The 17446-nt window shown below is 39.9% G+C and overlaps 1 protein-coding gene across 6 annotated transcripts in view; it reads left to right on the top strand.

Annotated features, from left to right (window-relative positions):
- Nucleotides 1-17446, top strand: part of MSI2 (musashi RNA binding protein 2) — an 838983-nt gene that overhangs the window by 617753 nt on the left and 203784 nt on the right. For all 6 annotated transcript variants that reach the window (XM_040336657.1, XM_040336656.1, XM_040336658.1 and 3 more), the window contains one exon: nt 17285-17359. In XM_040336657.1, coding sequence (XP_040192591.1) covers nt 17285-17359 — 75 coding nt within the window. The remainder of the gene's footprint in view (nt 1-17284; nt 17360-17446) is intronic.

Here is a 17446-nt window from a genome sequence, read left to right as displayed (position 1 = left end):
TGTAGGGGGGGTGGCCTCACTAGGGGAAACACTGATCCTCGGTTCATACAGTGTATGAACCGAAGATCAGCATTTCCCCTGCTGACAGGACTGGGAGCTGTGTGTTTACACACACAGCTCCCGGTCCCCGCTCTGTACCGAGCGATCGCGTGTGCCCGGCGGCGATCGCGCCCGCCGGGCACACGCACGGGAGTCGGGGGCGAGCGGGGGGCCCGCGCGCACCCCTAGTGGCGGCTGGGAGAGAGGACGTCATACTACGTGCTCTTGCCCAGCCGAGCCAATTTGTCGACGTATAACGGCGGTGGGCGGTCGGCAAGTGGTTAACCGATGGATAAATAATCGATGGGGCCCACACACGATCGGTTTGGTCTGATGAAAACGGTCCATCAGACCGTTCTCATCCGATTGACCGATCGTGTGTACGCGGCATAAGAGTGAGTGAGTGTGTGTGTCTGTATATGTAATATATATTGCACACACCCGTGTGTGTTTGATCTTTTGGGTGCTCACCCTAATGCAATAGGCTACACACACACCTATGCTGGTGATTCAACGGTACTTAGGTGGCAACAATCTTATTTTATCCCTCAATCTTCCATTAATATCTTTGGCACTAGTTTTTCTTGTTGTTTGTCCAAGTGTCTGTTTTTATCGGGTCTATGCACCCCTTTTTGCGATTCGGCACTGCGTCGCTTTAACTGACAATTGCATTGTCATGCGACGTGGCTCCCAAACAAAATTGGCGTCCTTTTTCTCCCACAAATAGAGTTTTTTTTTGGTGGTATTTGATCACCTCTGCGGTTTTTATTTTTTGTGCTATAAACAAAAATAGAGCTACAATTTTGAAAAAAAGCTATATTTTTTTACTTTTTGCTATAATAAATATCCCCCAAAAATATATAAAAAATAATTTTTCCTCAGTTTAGGCCGATACGTATTCTTCTACCTATTTTTGGTAAAAAAATCGCAATAAGCCTTTATCGATTGGTTTGCGCAAAATCTATAGCGTTTACAAAATAGGGGATAGTTTTATTGCATTTTTATTAATATTTTTATTTTTTACTACTAATGGCGGCGATCAGCGATTTTCTTTGTGACTGCGACATTATGGCGGACACATCGGACAATTTTGACACATTTTTAGGACCATTGTCATTTTCACAGCAAAAAGTGTTATAAAAATGCACTGATTACTGTGAAAATGACAATTGCAGTTTAGGAGTTAACCACTAGGGGGAGCTGTAGGGGTTAAGTGTGACCTCATATGTGTTTCTAACTGTAGGGGGCGGGGCTGAACATGTAATGTCAGTGATCGTCTTTCCCTATATCGGGGAACAGACGATCACTGACGCTGCCACAATGAAGAACGGGGAAGGTGTGTTTACACACACCTCTCCCCGTTCTTCAGCTCCGGTGACCGATCGCGGGACACCGGCGGCGATCGTGTCCCGCAGGCGCTCGCGACCCCACGGCTGGGCCTTAAAGAGACATGTACAGGTAAGTGATTGTGCCCAGCCGTGCCATTCTGCCGATGTATATTGTCGGTAGGGGGTCCTTAAGTGGCTACAGACATTAGATTGTATCCCAGTTGGCAGAAAATGGCCAGTTTAGCAGACTGTTTTGATGTCTAGTACCTTGTTTAAGTACTGTATCTTTATGAAAATGACATAGAGTAACTATGCATAGTTGCCTATAGCAGTCAGTAGGCCATATACTTTTTTTCTGGTCACACACAGGCAGATGTTCTTGTGTTGCATGGAGAGATCATGTTATCTAGCATCCAATTCAAATAGTTACTCTGCCTTGATATAATCAGAAAGGAAAATCAGAATTTTTTTTTTTTTTTACTTATTTGTTTTCAAAGTCATCTCAGCATACTATCAGACAAGTCTCTTTGTGAATGATCCACAAAAATTGATGCTGCAAGCAGTACCCCAGAATGGCATTAGTCAGTCTAGTGCGTTGTGCTAGCAATTGAAAAGCACAATGGTGAATTCACCTTGGGCAAGCATTCCCTTGTGATAAGATCTCTACTTTAAAATGTTCAATATCATTTTTAATGTGATCAAACGTAACAGAAGAAGACAGCAACTGACCTTACCCTATCTCTCATTCCTCAAAATCAACTACCTGATTATCTAAAACACTCAAATCTGTCTGATTGCTTGTTGAGCATTGCTTACTGAGTGCTTTTATTGACAGAATATAGACTCAGTCAGACAAGTGCCTTTGATTACCATCAAAGTAAATGTTTCTTTTAATAATGATTAGGAATTTGGAATTGTAATGGAACAGCTTATCAGGAAATTAAAATGGAAACTACCCTTTGTGCCAGTGATGCTCAACTCCAGTCTTTTAGGCTCCTAACAGTGCATTTTTTGTAGGTCTCTTCAAAGACTTACAGGTCAGATAATTGGTGGTCTCTTACACAAGTTATTTATTTATGTAACTGTGCCCCCCTACAATGGTCATTGGGAAAACACACACTGTTACAGGACTTTATTGTAGCTGAAAACCTGCAGCGTTGCCATGGGATTTGCTTTAATTTTGCATTAATTCCACCCACAAGATGCAGGTTCATGTAAAGAAAAGTTCAGAGGCACATTGTACTGCGCAGAAAATGTATTGCATACAGACATTTATATTTAGCATGCAGAAAATCTCACACTAGCAAGTATTTTTATAAGGTGATACAGTAGATAATTTACTAGTACTGAAGTCAAAGATTTAATGAGCATGCCCATAATTGCTGTTATTATTAATATCTAGCCATGTCATAACTCCAATCAGGTCCTGTAAGGAAGTCTAGGGCAGAGATGGGTTAACACCTGTCTTTTAGCCCCTATATTGTAGCAGAAATTGCAGATTTGAAGAAGGGCATCCAAGCAGAGCTGTGATTTCTACTTATTTTTAGTTTAGTGACAAGACATAATTATTGTGAGATTGATCATTCCCTGGAAGTATTGAAGCAAACAAATTGTTCAGCGGCCGGCGCAGGATGAGCACAGCTCCTAATGGGAGCAGTGGATAGGTCATCCTGACCATAATTTGGCTTGATGAAGCATCCACATGGGCATGGTGTTAATGTGCTATTGATATTCAGCCAGCCAATTTCCCTGCGTAGACTGGGGCTGTGACTCGTTAGAGCAGAGCCAGGCATCACAGAAGCAAATGATGAGGAAAATTGAAGTAATGTTGTATTATAAATTTATGATTTCATCTGCCATGACCTGAAAGATGTTCAGTGATGGGGCTTATGATTAGGCCCGTCAGACACAGAAGCAACACATTTTATCTTGGTTAGGCTTGTGAGATCGTTCCTGGATGCAGAAGAGATCTCTGGCCTGGGTAGTATGCAGAACTCACTGTTGGATTTTGAAAAAGGTGGAATAAAAAATATGTGCATGAATAGTAGGACTACACAATAGAGGACTTATACTAGTTTTCTCATTTAAATTAAAATGTGATGTGATGTAAACTTGCACAAATAAATATGGCCTGCAACTGAAACAAATGGTTTGAATCATTCCATTCTCTATCCAATTGAAAAAATGATTAGTCCTCTCTCCATTTTTCAAATACAAAATACACTGCCTTAGATGACTCCTTTATCTTCTTCTTAATATTAGTCACCAAAGAGAAAAACAATTTACCAACACAGAGTGTGCTCCATAAGTTCCAGTAGCCTGGGATCCCTGGTGGCCTCTTCCAATAATTCAGACATAACTTTAGAATCCATTTTATCTCTACAGACTTTGTAATCCAAAACTTGTATGGTTTAGATACAAAATAATATTGCACTATTACTATACCAAAGATTCTGTACCTGTTTACATGTTAACAGCTATTAGACAATTGGTTTGGTAATCATTTTGCTCTCTTTACAAAATATTATATTATTAGTAAAAATTTAATATTTGTAATTGAGGGTTCATGTTGTACCATGTATATCTTTTCTCTTTCTTGTTTGAAAGACATATGTTTTTGTACACCAGGTGGCAAAATATGTGCTGGGAGGAAAGGGGGAAAGTGTTTACACATTGTAAAACTTGTAAAATCGATAAAAACTACCTGATTTGAAAAAAATAAATTAACTTGCAAGGCCATTGACCAAAGGTGGGGAGCTAGGTGAGCTAAGCTGCTTGAGAGGATGACGAATGGAACAGCTTTAGGGATGCCTATTTGAACTCTGTTACTGCTTGTTTTGAATTGTTACTTTAGTGTTTGTGGTTTGCAGGGACTGACTGAATTTTGATCCATGTATGGGAAAACTGGCTGTACACAAGTCGATCTACTTATCAATTTGTGTACAACCGGACTGTTTTTTTTTTTCTCCAAACAATCAGCACACCGTCTATAGCTGGCAGCACTAATCAATGTATTCTGATAGTGGGGAAGTTCCCCCGCCATCAGAACACAATACAAACAAAACGTTAGATTGAGCCCTTTACACTTAACCAGTACAGGATCCCAAAGCCAGGACAACATCACCCTGGACAACTATTTTTTTTTTTACAAAATTGTGTCCCAAACTGTAAATTGAATGTAAATCTAAACTATGTATTTTTACAGTGCAGGTTAAAGTTTACTGGCTATATATTTGTAGAATTTAGTTTGAAATCGCTTGTTTTAAGTACATTTGTTTGATTTTCTAATTGTTAGTGGGGTCAAATTGATGATCTTTTTCAACCACAGTGGTAAAGATTCAAAGGAGCAGGATGAAACATGTTTATCAAACAAATTAATTTCTTTTTTTTATAATTCTTTATTTTATATATGTTTTCTACATACAAGTCAGACTAGGTACAGCTTATCATTACATCATACATTGCACTCCTTATCTTAACATTTCTTATACTCTATATTGCGGCCTCCTGTACCCCTTCTGGTCCCCCTTCAACAGCCCCGGTCTCCTCTCTTGTATATGCCCACGTTCTTCTTTTACCTTCCTCAGAGAGGTGTCCTGTTGCCTCCAAAATTATTAATCACCCTCCCTACCCTCCCCCCCCCCCTTCCCACAACTAAAATAAAAATAAAAAACAAAATACATACAAAACAAAACCAAAAAAAAAAAAGAAAAAAAAAAAAAAAAAAAGTCGGCCGTAGTCTCTCCCCTCTTCCCCCCCTATCCGCTCCGCTCCCTATATTCCCTATATGGGGTCCATACCCTCCAATAGGTCTCCTCTCGTTCCTGTATTCCCATTGTGAGGTTCTCCATCATCTGTATCTCATTTATTCTACTTATCCATTGTGATTTAGTTGGGGACGAGGTGTTCTTCCATAAAATTGGTATACAGGCCTTCGCAGCTGTTATCAAATGGCGTATTAGGGATTGTTTATATTTTTCCATTGTTATGGGAATGTCGAGTAACAAGAACGCTGCGGGTCTATGTCCCAGGTCAATCCCGGTAATTTCCAGGACCGTCTCCGAGACCATCTCCCAGAATTCTCTTATCACCCGACAGTCCCAAAATATGTGTACCATAGTGCCCTCTTCCTTCTGGCATCTCCAACAGACTTTAGACGTATTAGGGAAGAGCCGGTTTAATATTGATGGTGTCCTATACCACCTTGTCAGGACTTTGTACCCCCCCTCCTGGTACCTAGATGCAATTGAGGCCTTATGTGTGAATGCAAAAATCTTATTTTTCTGTGTCTCAGTAAACTTGATGCCCAAATCCTTTTCCCATGCCTGCATAAAGACGAGCTCTTGTGGGGCGTTAACTTCAGTCAATATTTTATACATATAAGACAGCGTATGTCTCATTGGTTCTTTTTTTAAACAGATTTCCTCAAATTTGGAGAGGCTTCCTATCTCTGCCTCCCGGATCTTTAGAGAGCCTAGAAACGTTCTTAATTGATTCCGTCTCCAACTGTCTATATCTTCTCCGTATGCCATCTCTAAATCTTCACTCTGCATTACATGATTTTCTCTTATGAAGTGTATCAGCCTACTGACTCCCTTCCGTCTTAAGTTTTTAAACTGTCGATCTCTGATACCTGGCTCAAAGCTCGGGTTTCCCAGAATTGGTGTCATAGGGCCAATACACTTCACAAGATTCGATTTCATACCTATCCTTCTGGTAACTCTAAGTGTGGCCTTTATCATGGGATGTTTCTTTGCAGACTGAGATATCTTATTCATATCCAGCCACGCCATTCCTTCTATGGGGATATTGCTAACTTCTTGTTCCAGGTTTACCCAGGGTTTGTTTGTCTGGTGTAAGCACCAGTCCACAACTCGTACCAGGTGAGAAGCCTCGTAATACCCCATAGGATCGGGTAGGCCCACTCCTCCTTTTTCTTTGGATAAGATCAGTATGTTCCTCCGAACTCTGGCCGGTTTTCCTGCCCATATGAACTTCGTAAATTTAGAGCTTAAATCTTTCAGGAATCCCCTCGAGAGTGTTATTGGGAGGGTCTGAAATAAATAGAGTAGTCTAGGCATAATGTTCATTTTAACTATGTTTATTCGGCCAAACCATGAAAAGATTTCTTTGTCCCACCTTAGTAGGTCTAGTTTTATTTGTTTTAATAGGGGTAGAAAATTTAGTTCACAAAGCCTACCCAAGTTTCTTGGTATTTTTGTCCCTAAATATTCTACATGGGATTCCGTCCATCTAAAAGGGAAGTTACTAGCTAGTTGTTGCCGCAATCCACTGTCCACCTCAACTCCCATTGCTTCTGATTTGTTATAATTAACTTTAAAATTGGAAATTTTTCCGTATCTTTTAATTTCAGCTAATAAGCATGGAAGCGATGTTATCGGGGATGTTAATGTGAACAGTAGATCATCGGCATATGCTGCCACCTTATAGTCCACCTCCCCTACCCGGATCCCCCGTATATCATTATTTGCTCTTATAATTCTTAAGAAAGGCTCCAACGAAAGTACAAATATGATTGGGGATAGCGGGCAACCCTGCCGGGTACCATTGTGAATAGGGAAGGGGTCTGATTTTTTCCCATTTACTCTGACTCTTGCCGATGGGCAGGAGTATAGGCTTGTGACCCAATTCTGTACCCCCTTTCCCAAGCCAATATGTGATAACATTGCTTTTAAATACCCCCATTCCACCCTATCGAACGCTTTTTCTGCATCCGCGGATATCAGGACTGCAGGCTTCTGGCGTTGTTGGGCGAGGTATATTGTACTTATTACCCTTTGAGTGTTTTCTCTGCCCTCTCTGCCTGGGGTAAACCCCACTTGGTCAGGATGTATCAATAACGGGATATATGTTAGTATTCTATCGGCCAAAATCTTTGCTAGAATCTTTAAATCAACATCCAACAAAGATATTGGCCGATAGCTGGAGCACTGGGCAGGGTCTTTCCCTTCCTTGGGGATCACTACAATCTCAGCCAGCAGGGTTTCTGCCGGCATCCTCTGACCATCGCGGATCGAGTTAAATGCCGCTATGTACCTAGGTGCCAGTTTTTCCGCGAAGATCTTATAATATCGCAGTGTATATCCGTCGGGACCTGGCGCCTTTCCCGCTTTTAGGGCGCCCAGCGCTCCCATAAATTCTTCTACTGTAATCGGGCCGTCTATCTTCTCTGCACTTTCTTTGGGTATCCTTGGCATTTCTGAGGACACTAAGTATTCCTTGATAGCTTCTTCTCTTTCCAAAAGGTCTGGTCTTAAACACTGCCTTTCTAAACTATATAGGTTTGAGTAATACTCTCTAAATGCTTCCGCTATTTGTTGTGTAGAGCTCACCATCCCATTCCCCTGTGTTTTAATCTTCTCAATCTGGTTACGGGCTCTCGTGTCTCTGAGTGCATTTGCCAATAGTCTGCTGGGTTTATTCCCATATTCATAATAAGTTCTTTTACACCTATTCAATGTAGCTTTTGCTTTATCCGTTAACATAAGATTTAGTTTTTCCCGCAATCCCGCCAATTTCTCTCCTATCTGGTGCGACTGTAGTTTCTTGTGTGCCGTTTCCAGTGATTGGATTTCCCCCAGCAGACTATCGAGTTTAGCATTCTGAGTACGTTTTCTGTGTGCCCCCAATGATATAAGCACTCCTCTCAAATAGCATTTATGTGTCTCCCATAAGCTCATAGGCAGTGTTTCATCCAGATCGTTAGTAGAGAAGAAATTATCAAGTTCCTGGGCTATCTGTTTCTCATATTCCGGATCTTTTAAGAGTGTCTCATTGACTCTCCAGTTCCATTCTCGTGGGCCTCTCTCACCCCATTCTATGCTACAATTGGTTGGCGCGTGGTCAGATATTGTGAAAGATCCTATTTTTGCATCTCGTAGCCTAGAGAGAATGTTCTGGTCTAAAAAAATATAGTCTAACCTTGTGTATGTCTTATGCTTTGCGGAAAAGAAACTATAATCCTTGTCATAGGCATGCATTATCCTCCAGCTATCTATTATCTGTGTATCTTTCAGTAGACGCCTTGCTTTACGTAGTTTTGTATTAGATATATGAGATACTCCCTTTGACACGTCTATTGCTGGGTCCAGCGCTATATTTAGGTCGCCTCCCAAAATTAGAAATCCTTCCTTGTTTTGTTGTACCACTTCCAAGTATTTTTCCAGTGTAGGTATAGGATCCTCATTGGGTAAATACAAATTCACCAGAGTAACTTTTTGATTCCCTAATTCTCCTATCACTATTAACATCCTTCCTACGTCGTCCGTAATTACATTTGATTCTTTCCAATTCATTTGTTTTGAGAGCATAATTGCCACCCCGTTCGCTTTGGATGTTTGAGAGGCACCATGGTACACTGTCGGATATCTTTGATTGCCTAGTTTTGGCATTTTATCTCTTCTGAAATGTGTCTCTTGTAAAAAGATTACTTGAGCTTTGATTCTACTGAGTTCTGCCATTAATTTAGTACGTTTTTCTGGGCTGTTCAGGCCCTTGACGTTATATGATGTAAAATTTATTATGTCCATTTTATCGCCTTTCTAATCTGGTATACCTCACATAGGGGTCCAGTAGTAAAAAATAAAACTACGGTGCAAGGGGGAGAAAAGGGGGAGAGAGACAGACCAAAAAAGAAAAAAAAAAGCAAAGAAAAGAGAAAAAAAAAAAAAAAAAAAAAGGAAACCCCCCTCCCTCTCCCCCGTACCTCGAGAACTAGTCACTCGTCCAAGTGCCCGAGTATTTACCCCTCCGCCCCCCTCTCGTGTCTCCCCTAATATTGGGGGCCAGACACCGCAGGCGCGGAGGGGACAGCAAAAAAAAAAAAAAAAAAAAAAAAAAAAAAAGGGACCAGAGAAAAAATCCCTATCCCTTTATTTAACGCTTCCGGTTCGCCTCCAATTGGAGGAGAAGCGTTTTTAGTGGGGAGAATGTATGTGCAGAAGAGAGCGAGGGTAGCGAGTCCAGAGCTCCCCTGCGTTATCCCACATGCACCCCATTAGTCATTTCACATTGCCCTAGTGTTAACTTTGTCCTATATCCCTTCACCTCCGCTTCAGAATCACCCCCTTATTCCAGGCGTTCTCCCTTGGAGATAGCTCCACTGGGAGATATCTCCCAATCTTTTGGACACCAAAAAAAAAAAAAAGAAGAGGGAGAGAGAAGGGAGGGATGGAGGGAGATTCCTGAGAAAAAAAAAAAACAAACAACAAAAAAAAAATGCTAACTTTCCTCCCTTCCTCCCCTCCTCTCCCCTCACCCCCACAAAATTGTACCTCACCCCTCCCGACCGTACCCGGACCCCAATAGCCACCCACTACACTTCTACATATCACCAAAAAAGAAAAAAAACAGACTTCCTTCTTTAGCATATTTAGGGTAAGGGGAGACTTCTAGCGTATCTGCGTCCTCCTTCTTATACATACAAACTTCTGTGCGCATCTCCCCAACATCTACATACATTATACAATTATTCAGTAATCCATAATCCATTCAACTGTTCAATATACAAGCCCTATTTTCTTTTCTTGAACCTCTTAAACATATATCGGGGGTATGCTTAAAAAAAAAAAAAAAAAAAAAAAAAAAGAAGAGAGAAGGTGAATTTTGTTTACCAGCCCCTGGTAGCTAATCTTTTTGAGTTTTTATTTCCATTTCCCACCCTACTCTTGCCCCCCTTGGCCCTTTCCCTCCCCCCCTTATTCCCCACCTAATACTTCTATTTCCCCAATAACCACACTTCCATATTCGTCTTGGACTATATTCGCCTTAAAGAAGCCACGTATCGATGGGGATATCCTTTGGCAGTAATTATAAAAAAAGAAGGGCAGAACTTTAGCTTAAGGTCCCCTGCTCAACTACAAGAATTATTCCGGTTTCTGGGTGCTGAGCCCATAGAAGTGCCGAACTGGCTAGAGTCACCCATAATGATGGACAGATATTAAACTGACAAAGGGGACGTTTTGTTATCTAGGAAATATAAGAACAGCGCTCCCATAGAGTAAGAAGAGGAAAATGGACAGTTTTTTTTTTTTTTTGGTATCTCATCCCTACATGGGTCTCATATAGGTTTATGGGGAGAGGGCCTGGACTTGAATGCCTCTCGTCTCGGGGGTTTTTCTCTCTTTTTTTTTTTTTTCCCCGTGTGTTTTTCTTTTTTCGGAGGAGGAGTGGAGTGATGGGTTAAATATACACTGAATGATATATAAAATAAGGGGGCTGTGTTAGAAGTGTATAGGCAAAGAATATATATAATATATATAAGCTATACAAAGGCTGGCAAAACGAATGGCGCATATACTTGCATATATTGCATATATTCCTATTTTTTTTTTTTTTGGTGGTTTCTTGTTGTCGGCATGAGGTATCTGATATATGGAGGTTATATATATCATGGACCGATATAAGGAGGTTATGCATATTATGTACCATATATATAAAGGTGTGACAGGGGGGTAGGAATAAATGTCTGTATGAGAGAGATAGGATTGCTCCACCCCTCCACCCCTTTTTTTTTTCTTTCTTTTTTTTTATTTTTTTTCTCCAGCAGAGGGGAAGGGAGGGAGTAGAGGGAAGGAGAAGGGTGGAAGGAGGATGGAAGGGAAAGGGAGAGGGAGAATAAAATTGCAGATACATTTCCCTATTGGGGAGAATAGGTAGAAGAATAAAATGCCCTCTTGGAGGCCCAATAAAAGGGTGGGGGGAAGGGGGGGGCAAGAGGTGTTTCTTCTTTGTAGTGGGGTGGGAGTTGTGGGGGGGGTGTGGGTAGTATCTTTTTTTTTTTTTTTTTTTTTTTTTTTAGGGGGGATGGATCCCTGATATTTTAGGGAGGGTAAAAAGGGGGGGCATAAGGGTTATTAAGGAGGGGAGGGGTAAATAGTAAAGATGGGGTCACAAATAATGGGCACATACAGTAAAGTCATCACAGACATTAAAACTGACTGCAATCGTGGTCACAATAATAAGTGGGGTGTATTCCCACCTTTTTTTTTTTTTTTTTTTTTTCGGGGTCCCATGCTTTTTTTTTTTTTTTTTTTTTTTAGGGGTATGATAATTTTATCACTTTATACACGATTACACAAATTAATTTCTAACAGTGAGTGTGATTTTCATTTGGGAAATTCCATTGCAAAATCAAATGTAAAATGCAGAAATTTTAACATTTTTAAGTACTTTTAAACAGCATTTTTCTATTTGTCGAATGTGCACTTTCACATTTGTGTGAACATTTTCATTTTAAAATTTACTAGCGTATAGCCAGCTTAACAGCAACCTTTTTTTTTTTACTACTAATGGCGGCGATCAGCGTTTTTTTTTTTCGTGACTGCGACATTATGGCGGACACTTCAGACAATTTTTGACACATTTTTGGAACCATTGTCATTTTCACAGCAAAAAATGCTTTTAAATTGCATTGTATATTGTGAGAATGACATTTGCAGTTTGGGAGTTAACCACAGGGGGGCGCTGAAGGAGTTATGTTTCACTTAGTGTGTGTTTACAACTGTAGGGGGATGTGGCTGTAGGTCTGACGTCATCGATTGTGTCTCCCTATAAAGGGGATGACACGATCGATGACGGAGCCACAGTGAAGAACGGGGAAGCCGTGTTTACATACGGCTCTCCCCATTCTTCAGCTCCAGGGAGCGATCGCGAGGGGGTGGCTAGAAACTAATAGCCGCCCCCTCATCCCGGATTGCTCTCACACGATTAACGACCGCCGTATGTACCGGGGGGGGGTCCCAATCGGACCCCCGACCCACGTCTAGGCAGGGACGTACGGGCACGTCCTTCTGCCTGTCCGTGCCATTCTGCCGACGTATATGTACATGCGGCGGTCGTTAAGTGGTTAAAACGATCGTGTGTGGGCTTCAGAGCATTTTTGGGGTTCTGAAAAACGACAAAAAAAAAAAATTCGAACATGCTCTATTTTTTCATGACGTTTTAAACTATGTTGTTTTCCGGGTTGTAGAAAATCATCGTGTGTGGGCTTTAACAACGTGAAAAACCCATGCATGCTCAGAAGCAAGTTATGAGACGGGAGCGCTCGTTCTGGTAAAACTACCGTTTGTAATGGCGTAAGCACATTCATCACGCTGTAACAGACAGAAAAGCACGAATCGTCTTTTACGAACATGAAATCAACAAAAGCAGCCCCAAGGGTGGTGTCATCCGCATGAAACTTCCCCTTTATTTTGCCGTCGTATGTGTTGTACGTCACCGCGCTTTGCTAGAGCATTTTTTTATTCACAATCGTGTGTGGGCAATGTCGTTTTAATGATGAAGTTGAAAAAAATATTTTTTTCTAGAGCCTGAAAAACGTTGTTTTTTACAACCCGAAAAATTATTGTGTGTACCCGGCATTATAAGTGTGTTGGTAGCGGATGCAAGAGGACCAAACTTGCAGTGTATTGTTTGAGATTTTGAAGAATTGTTCAATACTACACATAAATTGTAGAATGGTAGGCTGTAGACAGACAGATGTTTCAGTGAGAGTGGTGGGAGGTGAGATATTGGCGCATCCTCAGATGTGTGTCTGTGCCTTTAAAACGCTAAATGATCTCCTCTCCAGTTTCACTGATGGGTGTTAAGCTAATCTATACACTTGAAATAATTGCCACCCAATCTAACCATTTTTGACAATCTAATATCAGTAGCATAGCACAGTCCACCCACCCCACTTCTGATTAAACATAATTTCTGGTTGCTATTCTCTACTCTTAAATGTGTTGGAAATGGGAGGTATCTGCCTGCCTTTCCTATTTTTTTTTCCTCGTCTATGCTGGACTCTCTTTAACATGCATTCTCTGGAGAAGAGACACATGGGATATGATTTCAATTTACAAATACCATACTGGTGACCCCCCAATAGGGATAAAACTTTTTCTTGGAAGGGAGTTTAACAAGACACATGGTTTAACAAGATCAGTCTCACAATCTCACTCCTTAAAATAAATAAAAAAAGGTTTAACCTTAAACTACGTAGAGGATTCTTTACTGTAAGAGCGGCAAGGATGTGGAATTCCCTTCCACAGGCAGTGGTCTCAGCGGGGGTCATCAATGGTTTCAAGAAACCTTTAGATAAGCACCTGAACGACCATGATATACAGGGATATGCAAGGTAATACTGACATATAATCAACCTTGCCTACTATGTAACTATGTTGGTGAGCCTATTGATATGCTTGCCATTTGAACTGGACCTGTGCAACTAGGTATGTATACATAGCTTGTTTCTTGGAGGATAGTTGTTACTCCATGTCATTTACTGAACTTGGTATTTTGAGCTAGATAGTGACACAACTCCAGTGTTTTCTCAGTACTGACCATTATAAGGCTTTCACGACCCCAAAGTGAAAGCTTTAGTGATGGCAATGATTATAACTTTCTAGTTATAGTTTTTTTTGGTTTTTGTTTAAAGCAATGACCAGCAACCAATTAAAATGTGTTTTTTTAAAGATACAACAAGCAATAACTATTTTCTTTGGGGAAATCAGCATGTATATAAGTATTTGATTTGTGTGTAAAAGTAAAAATGTTTATTTTTTCTTTTTATTTATGAAATTACGTCTCTTTAAACTGTGATCTGCTTCTTAAAATATTCACTGCAAACTTTTTACCAGTTCTGCAAAAAAGGCCCATGAGAAGGTAAAACTTGAAATGACAGGATCGTAGTTTTGTGCAAAAGGGAGTCGCTGTGCAACCTATACTTTTCCCATTGCTTCCGATAGTTTCTTATAGAAGTAATGAGTATAATAATGTATAGTGTGTGTATGTGTGTGTATGTGTGTGTGTGTGTGTATATATATATATATATATATATATATATATATATATATATATATATATATATATATATATATATATATATACATACACATGAAGAATGGTAGGTGCAAAAAGGCATGGAAAGCCAAGACACCAGCTGAAATATATCAGTAATTAGAAAGCAATCTTGCTCCTTGTCAGTGCAAATTAATATCAGCTGGTTAAAGTGGATGTAAACCCTCCATACACACAGTGAAGTGAACAGCCTCAGATGATACACAGGGATAAACCAAATCTCCCTACATAGGTTTTACATGTATATTTGCTGTATTCACATTCATATACAGTTTAGAAAGTTGAGATAGTGTTAGGAGATTTTCTCTTCCTGGTTAACACAGAGTGTGATGTCTGGGCATACAGCCAATATGGCTAACATTGCTGATTGGAGGAAAGGCACATTATAGGCAGAGACTCTCAGAGGTGTTTTGTAATAGGACCTGCTACCTGCTAATCTATTTTAGCAACCTCCCCGGGCTGAAGATTCAGGCTGCTTTTGTCTAAAGTGTCCGAGAATTTGTCAGGAGTTATCAGGCTAACAGAGGGACAGTTCAGGAGAGAGCTAGGGGACTTGGCTCATTGAAGAGAGATAACAAAATACTGCAGATATATGTGACCAGCTCAAATTTCATGAATCTGGGTTACAACCACTTTAAGTCTCAATTGATGGCCTATAAAAAGGTGTCTCATTACCAAGGTGTCACACAAGAAACATCTCATGATGGGTAAAAGAAAAGCACTCTCAAGACCTTTGCAACCTTATTGATGCACATACTGATGACATTTGTTATAAAAGGATTTCTAAACTTCTGAATGTTCTAGTGAGCACTGTTGGGGCCATAATCCGGAAGTGGAAAGAACATCAGTTGCCCAAGAGCCAAGGACCACTTGAGGAGAACTTAAGAAAGACTTAAAATTAGCAGATACAATTGTTTCAAAGAAAGCAATAAGTAATGCACTCAACCGCCATGGCCTGTATGCACGCTCACCACGCAAGACTCCTTTGATGAAGAAAAATCATGTTGAAGCTAGTTTAAAGTTTACTGCACAACATTTACATAACCCTGTGAAATACTGGGATAATATAGTCTGGTCAGATGAGACCAAAATTGAACTCTTTGAATGCAATAATACACACCATGTTTGGAGGCCAAATGACACTACACATCACCCCAAAGCACTATACAAACAGTGGAGTTTGGAGGTGGGAACATCATGAGGCTGTTTTTCAGCATATGGTACTGGCATACTTAATTTCATTGAAGGAAGGATAAATTGAAAAATATACCAAGACATTCTTGATAAAAATCTGCTGCAATCTACTGGGATGATGAAGATGAAACAAAGGTGGGCATTTCAGCAAGACAATGATCCCAAACACAAAGCCAAGGGTACTCTCAATTGGTTTCATAGACAGAAAATAAAGCTGCTAGAACGGCCCTGCCAATCACCTGACTTATATCTAATAGCAAATCTATGGAAAGAACTAAAGATCAGAGTTTGTAGAAGACGCCCACTGAACCATTAAAATTTGAGGACTGTTTGTGTGGAAGAATGGGTCAAAATCACACCCGAGCATTGCATGAGACTAGTTTCTCCATACAGGAGGCGTCTTGAAACTGTGATTACTGACAAAGGATTTTGTACAAAGTAATACGTTTCGGTTAGCGTGTTCAATACTTTTAGCTCTGTCTGATTCCAATTTATTACACATAACTTCATTTCTGAACTTATTTGTTTTCGTTTCTTTGTATGTATGGATTGCATGGTTTGTTACGGATGTGGTAAAAGTTATGTTCTAAGTGCCTTTTTTAAATGTATTTACCTAGAGAAATGGTGATTTGGTAAAAACTGTGTTTGTGTGTGTGTGTATGTGTTATATATATATATATATATATATATATATATATATATATATATATATATATATATATATATATATATATATATATATATATGCATTACAGTGGATAACTGGCCAGCACTTTTGCTTAGCAATACTAGGGTTATTGATTCAATTCCCAACCACGGCACTATCATTAAGGAATTTGCATTTTCTCCCTGTGCTTGCGTGGGTTTCCTCCGGCAACTCTTGTTTCCTCCCACAATCCAAAGACCTACCTGGTAGGCTAATTGGCTACTGTCCATATTTGCCCTAGTATGTGTGTGACGGTATTACAATGATATCCCCGTCAACGTTCCCTTCTTCCCATAACGAAAATCACCCCAATATTCCACGAGGAGGAATATTCCTGGAGTCGCCCCAAAAAGCCATACATGAGACGGCTTACTGCTGGAACAACACAGACTTTAATGGTTTTCTTCTCAGCTTTTTATACAGTCCAAGACATTGAAGCAACAATGAAATCTCCACCCCCCCCTAATCACACACTAAGGCTAATTACTAAAACATTCTAGACAGGTCGGCACCGACTGATAATCATCATGTCTAATCACTGCACATTCCTTAAACAGCATAACAACAAACCACCTTCACACACTGAGTTTCTTAGGCAGACGTTTCGTCTGCATCCAGTTTGACACCTAGTAACACCTCTGAGCATCACTAGGTTGTAGACAGCGTTGTCACACAATTAAAGGCCTTTCAAAAGCTAGCCTTATTTAACATATGAACAGTCTTTACAGAGAGAGATGAATCACAACAAAAAACACCTGTTACTTGTAACCCACAGCATTAAATTAGCAGGGAGAATTATACTGGAGCATATATAGGCAATTGCATCACAATGTGTATGTATGTGTAGATTGGAAGCTCCTTGAGGGCAGGGACTGGTGTGGATGTATGATAAATATGTAAAGTGCTCCATAAATTGACCATGCAATATCTGTAGTAAATAAACTGTATAACTGTATACAGTGTGTATGTGTATGTATGTATGTATGTGTATATATATATATATATATATATATATATATATATATATATATATATATATATATATATATATATATATATATATATATATATATATATATATATATAATATCATTTATTTATTGCAATTTGACCTGTTTTTGTTTGTGTATTTCATTTGTCACTTTTTGTGCTCTAGGTTACCCGAATTTTGTTGCAACATATGGTCGAGGATACCCTGGCTTTGCCCCAAGCTACAGCTATCAATTCCCAGGTACTGTGTTTAACCACTGCAATGATTGTTATTGTTGAGTTAGTATATATGTATAGAGTGGTGCCATTTATTCTGTCTAACTAAGTT

This window comes from Rana temporaria, chromosome 2 (assembly GCF_905171775.1).
Source record: "Rana temporaria chromosome 2, aRanTem1.1, whole genome shotgun sequence".
Taxonomy (NCBI): domain Eukaryota; kingdom Metazoa; phylum Chordata; class Amphibia; order Anura; family Ranidae; genus Rana; species Rana temporaria.
This window is presented reverse-complemented; position numbering and strand designations above follow the sequence as displayed.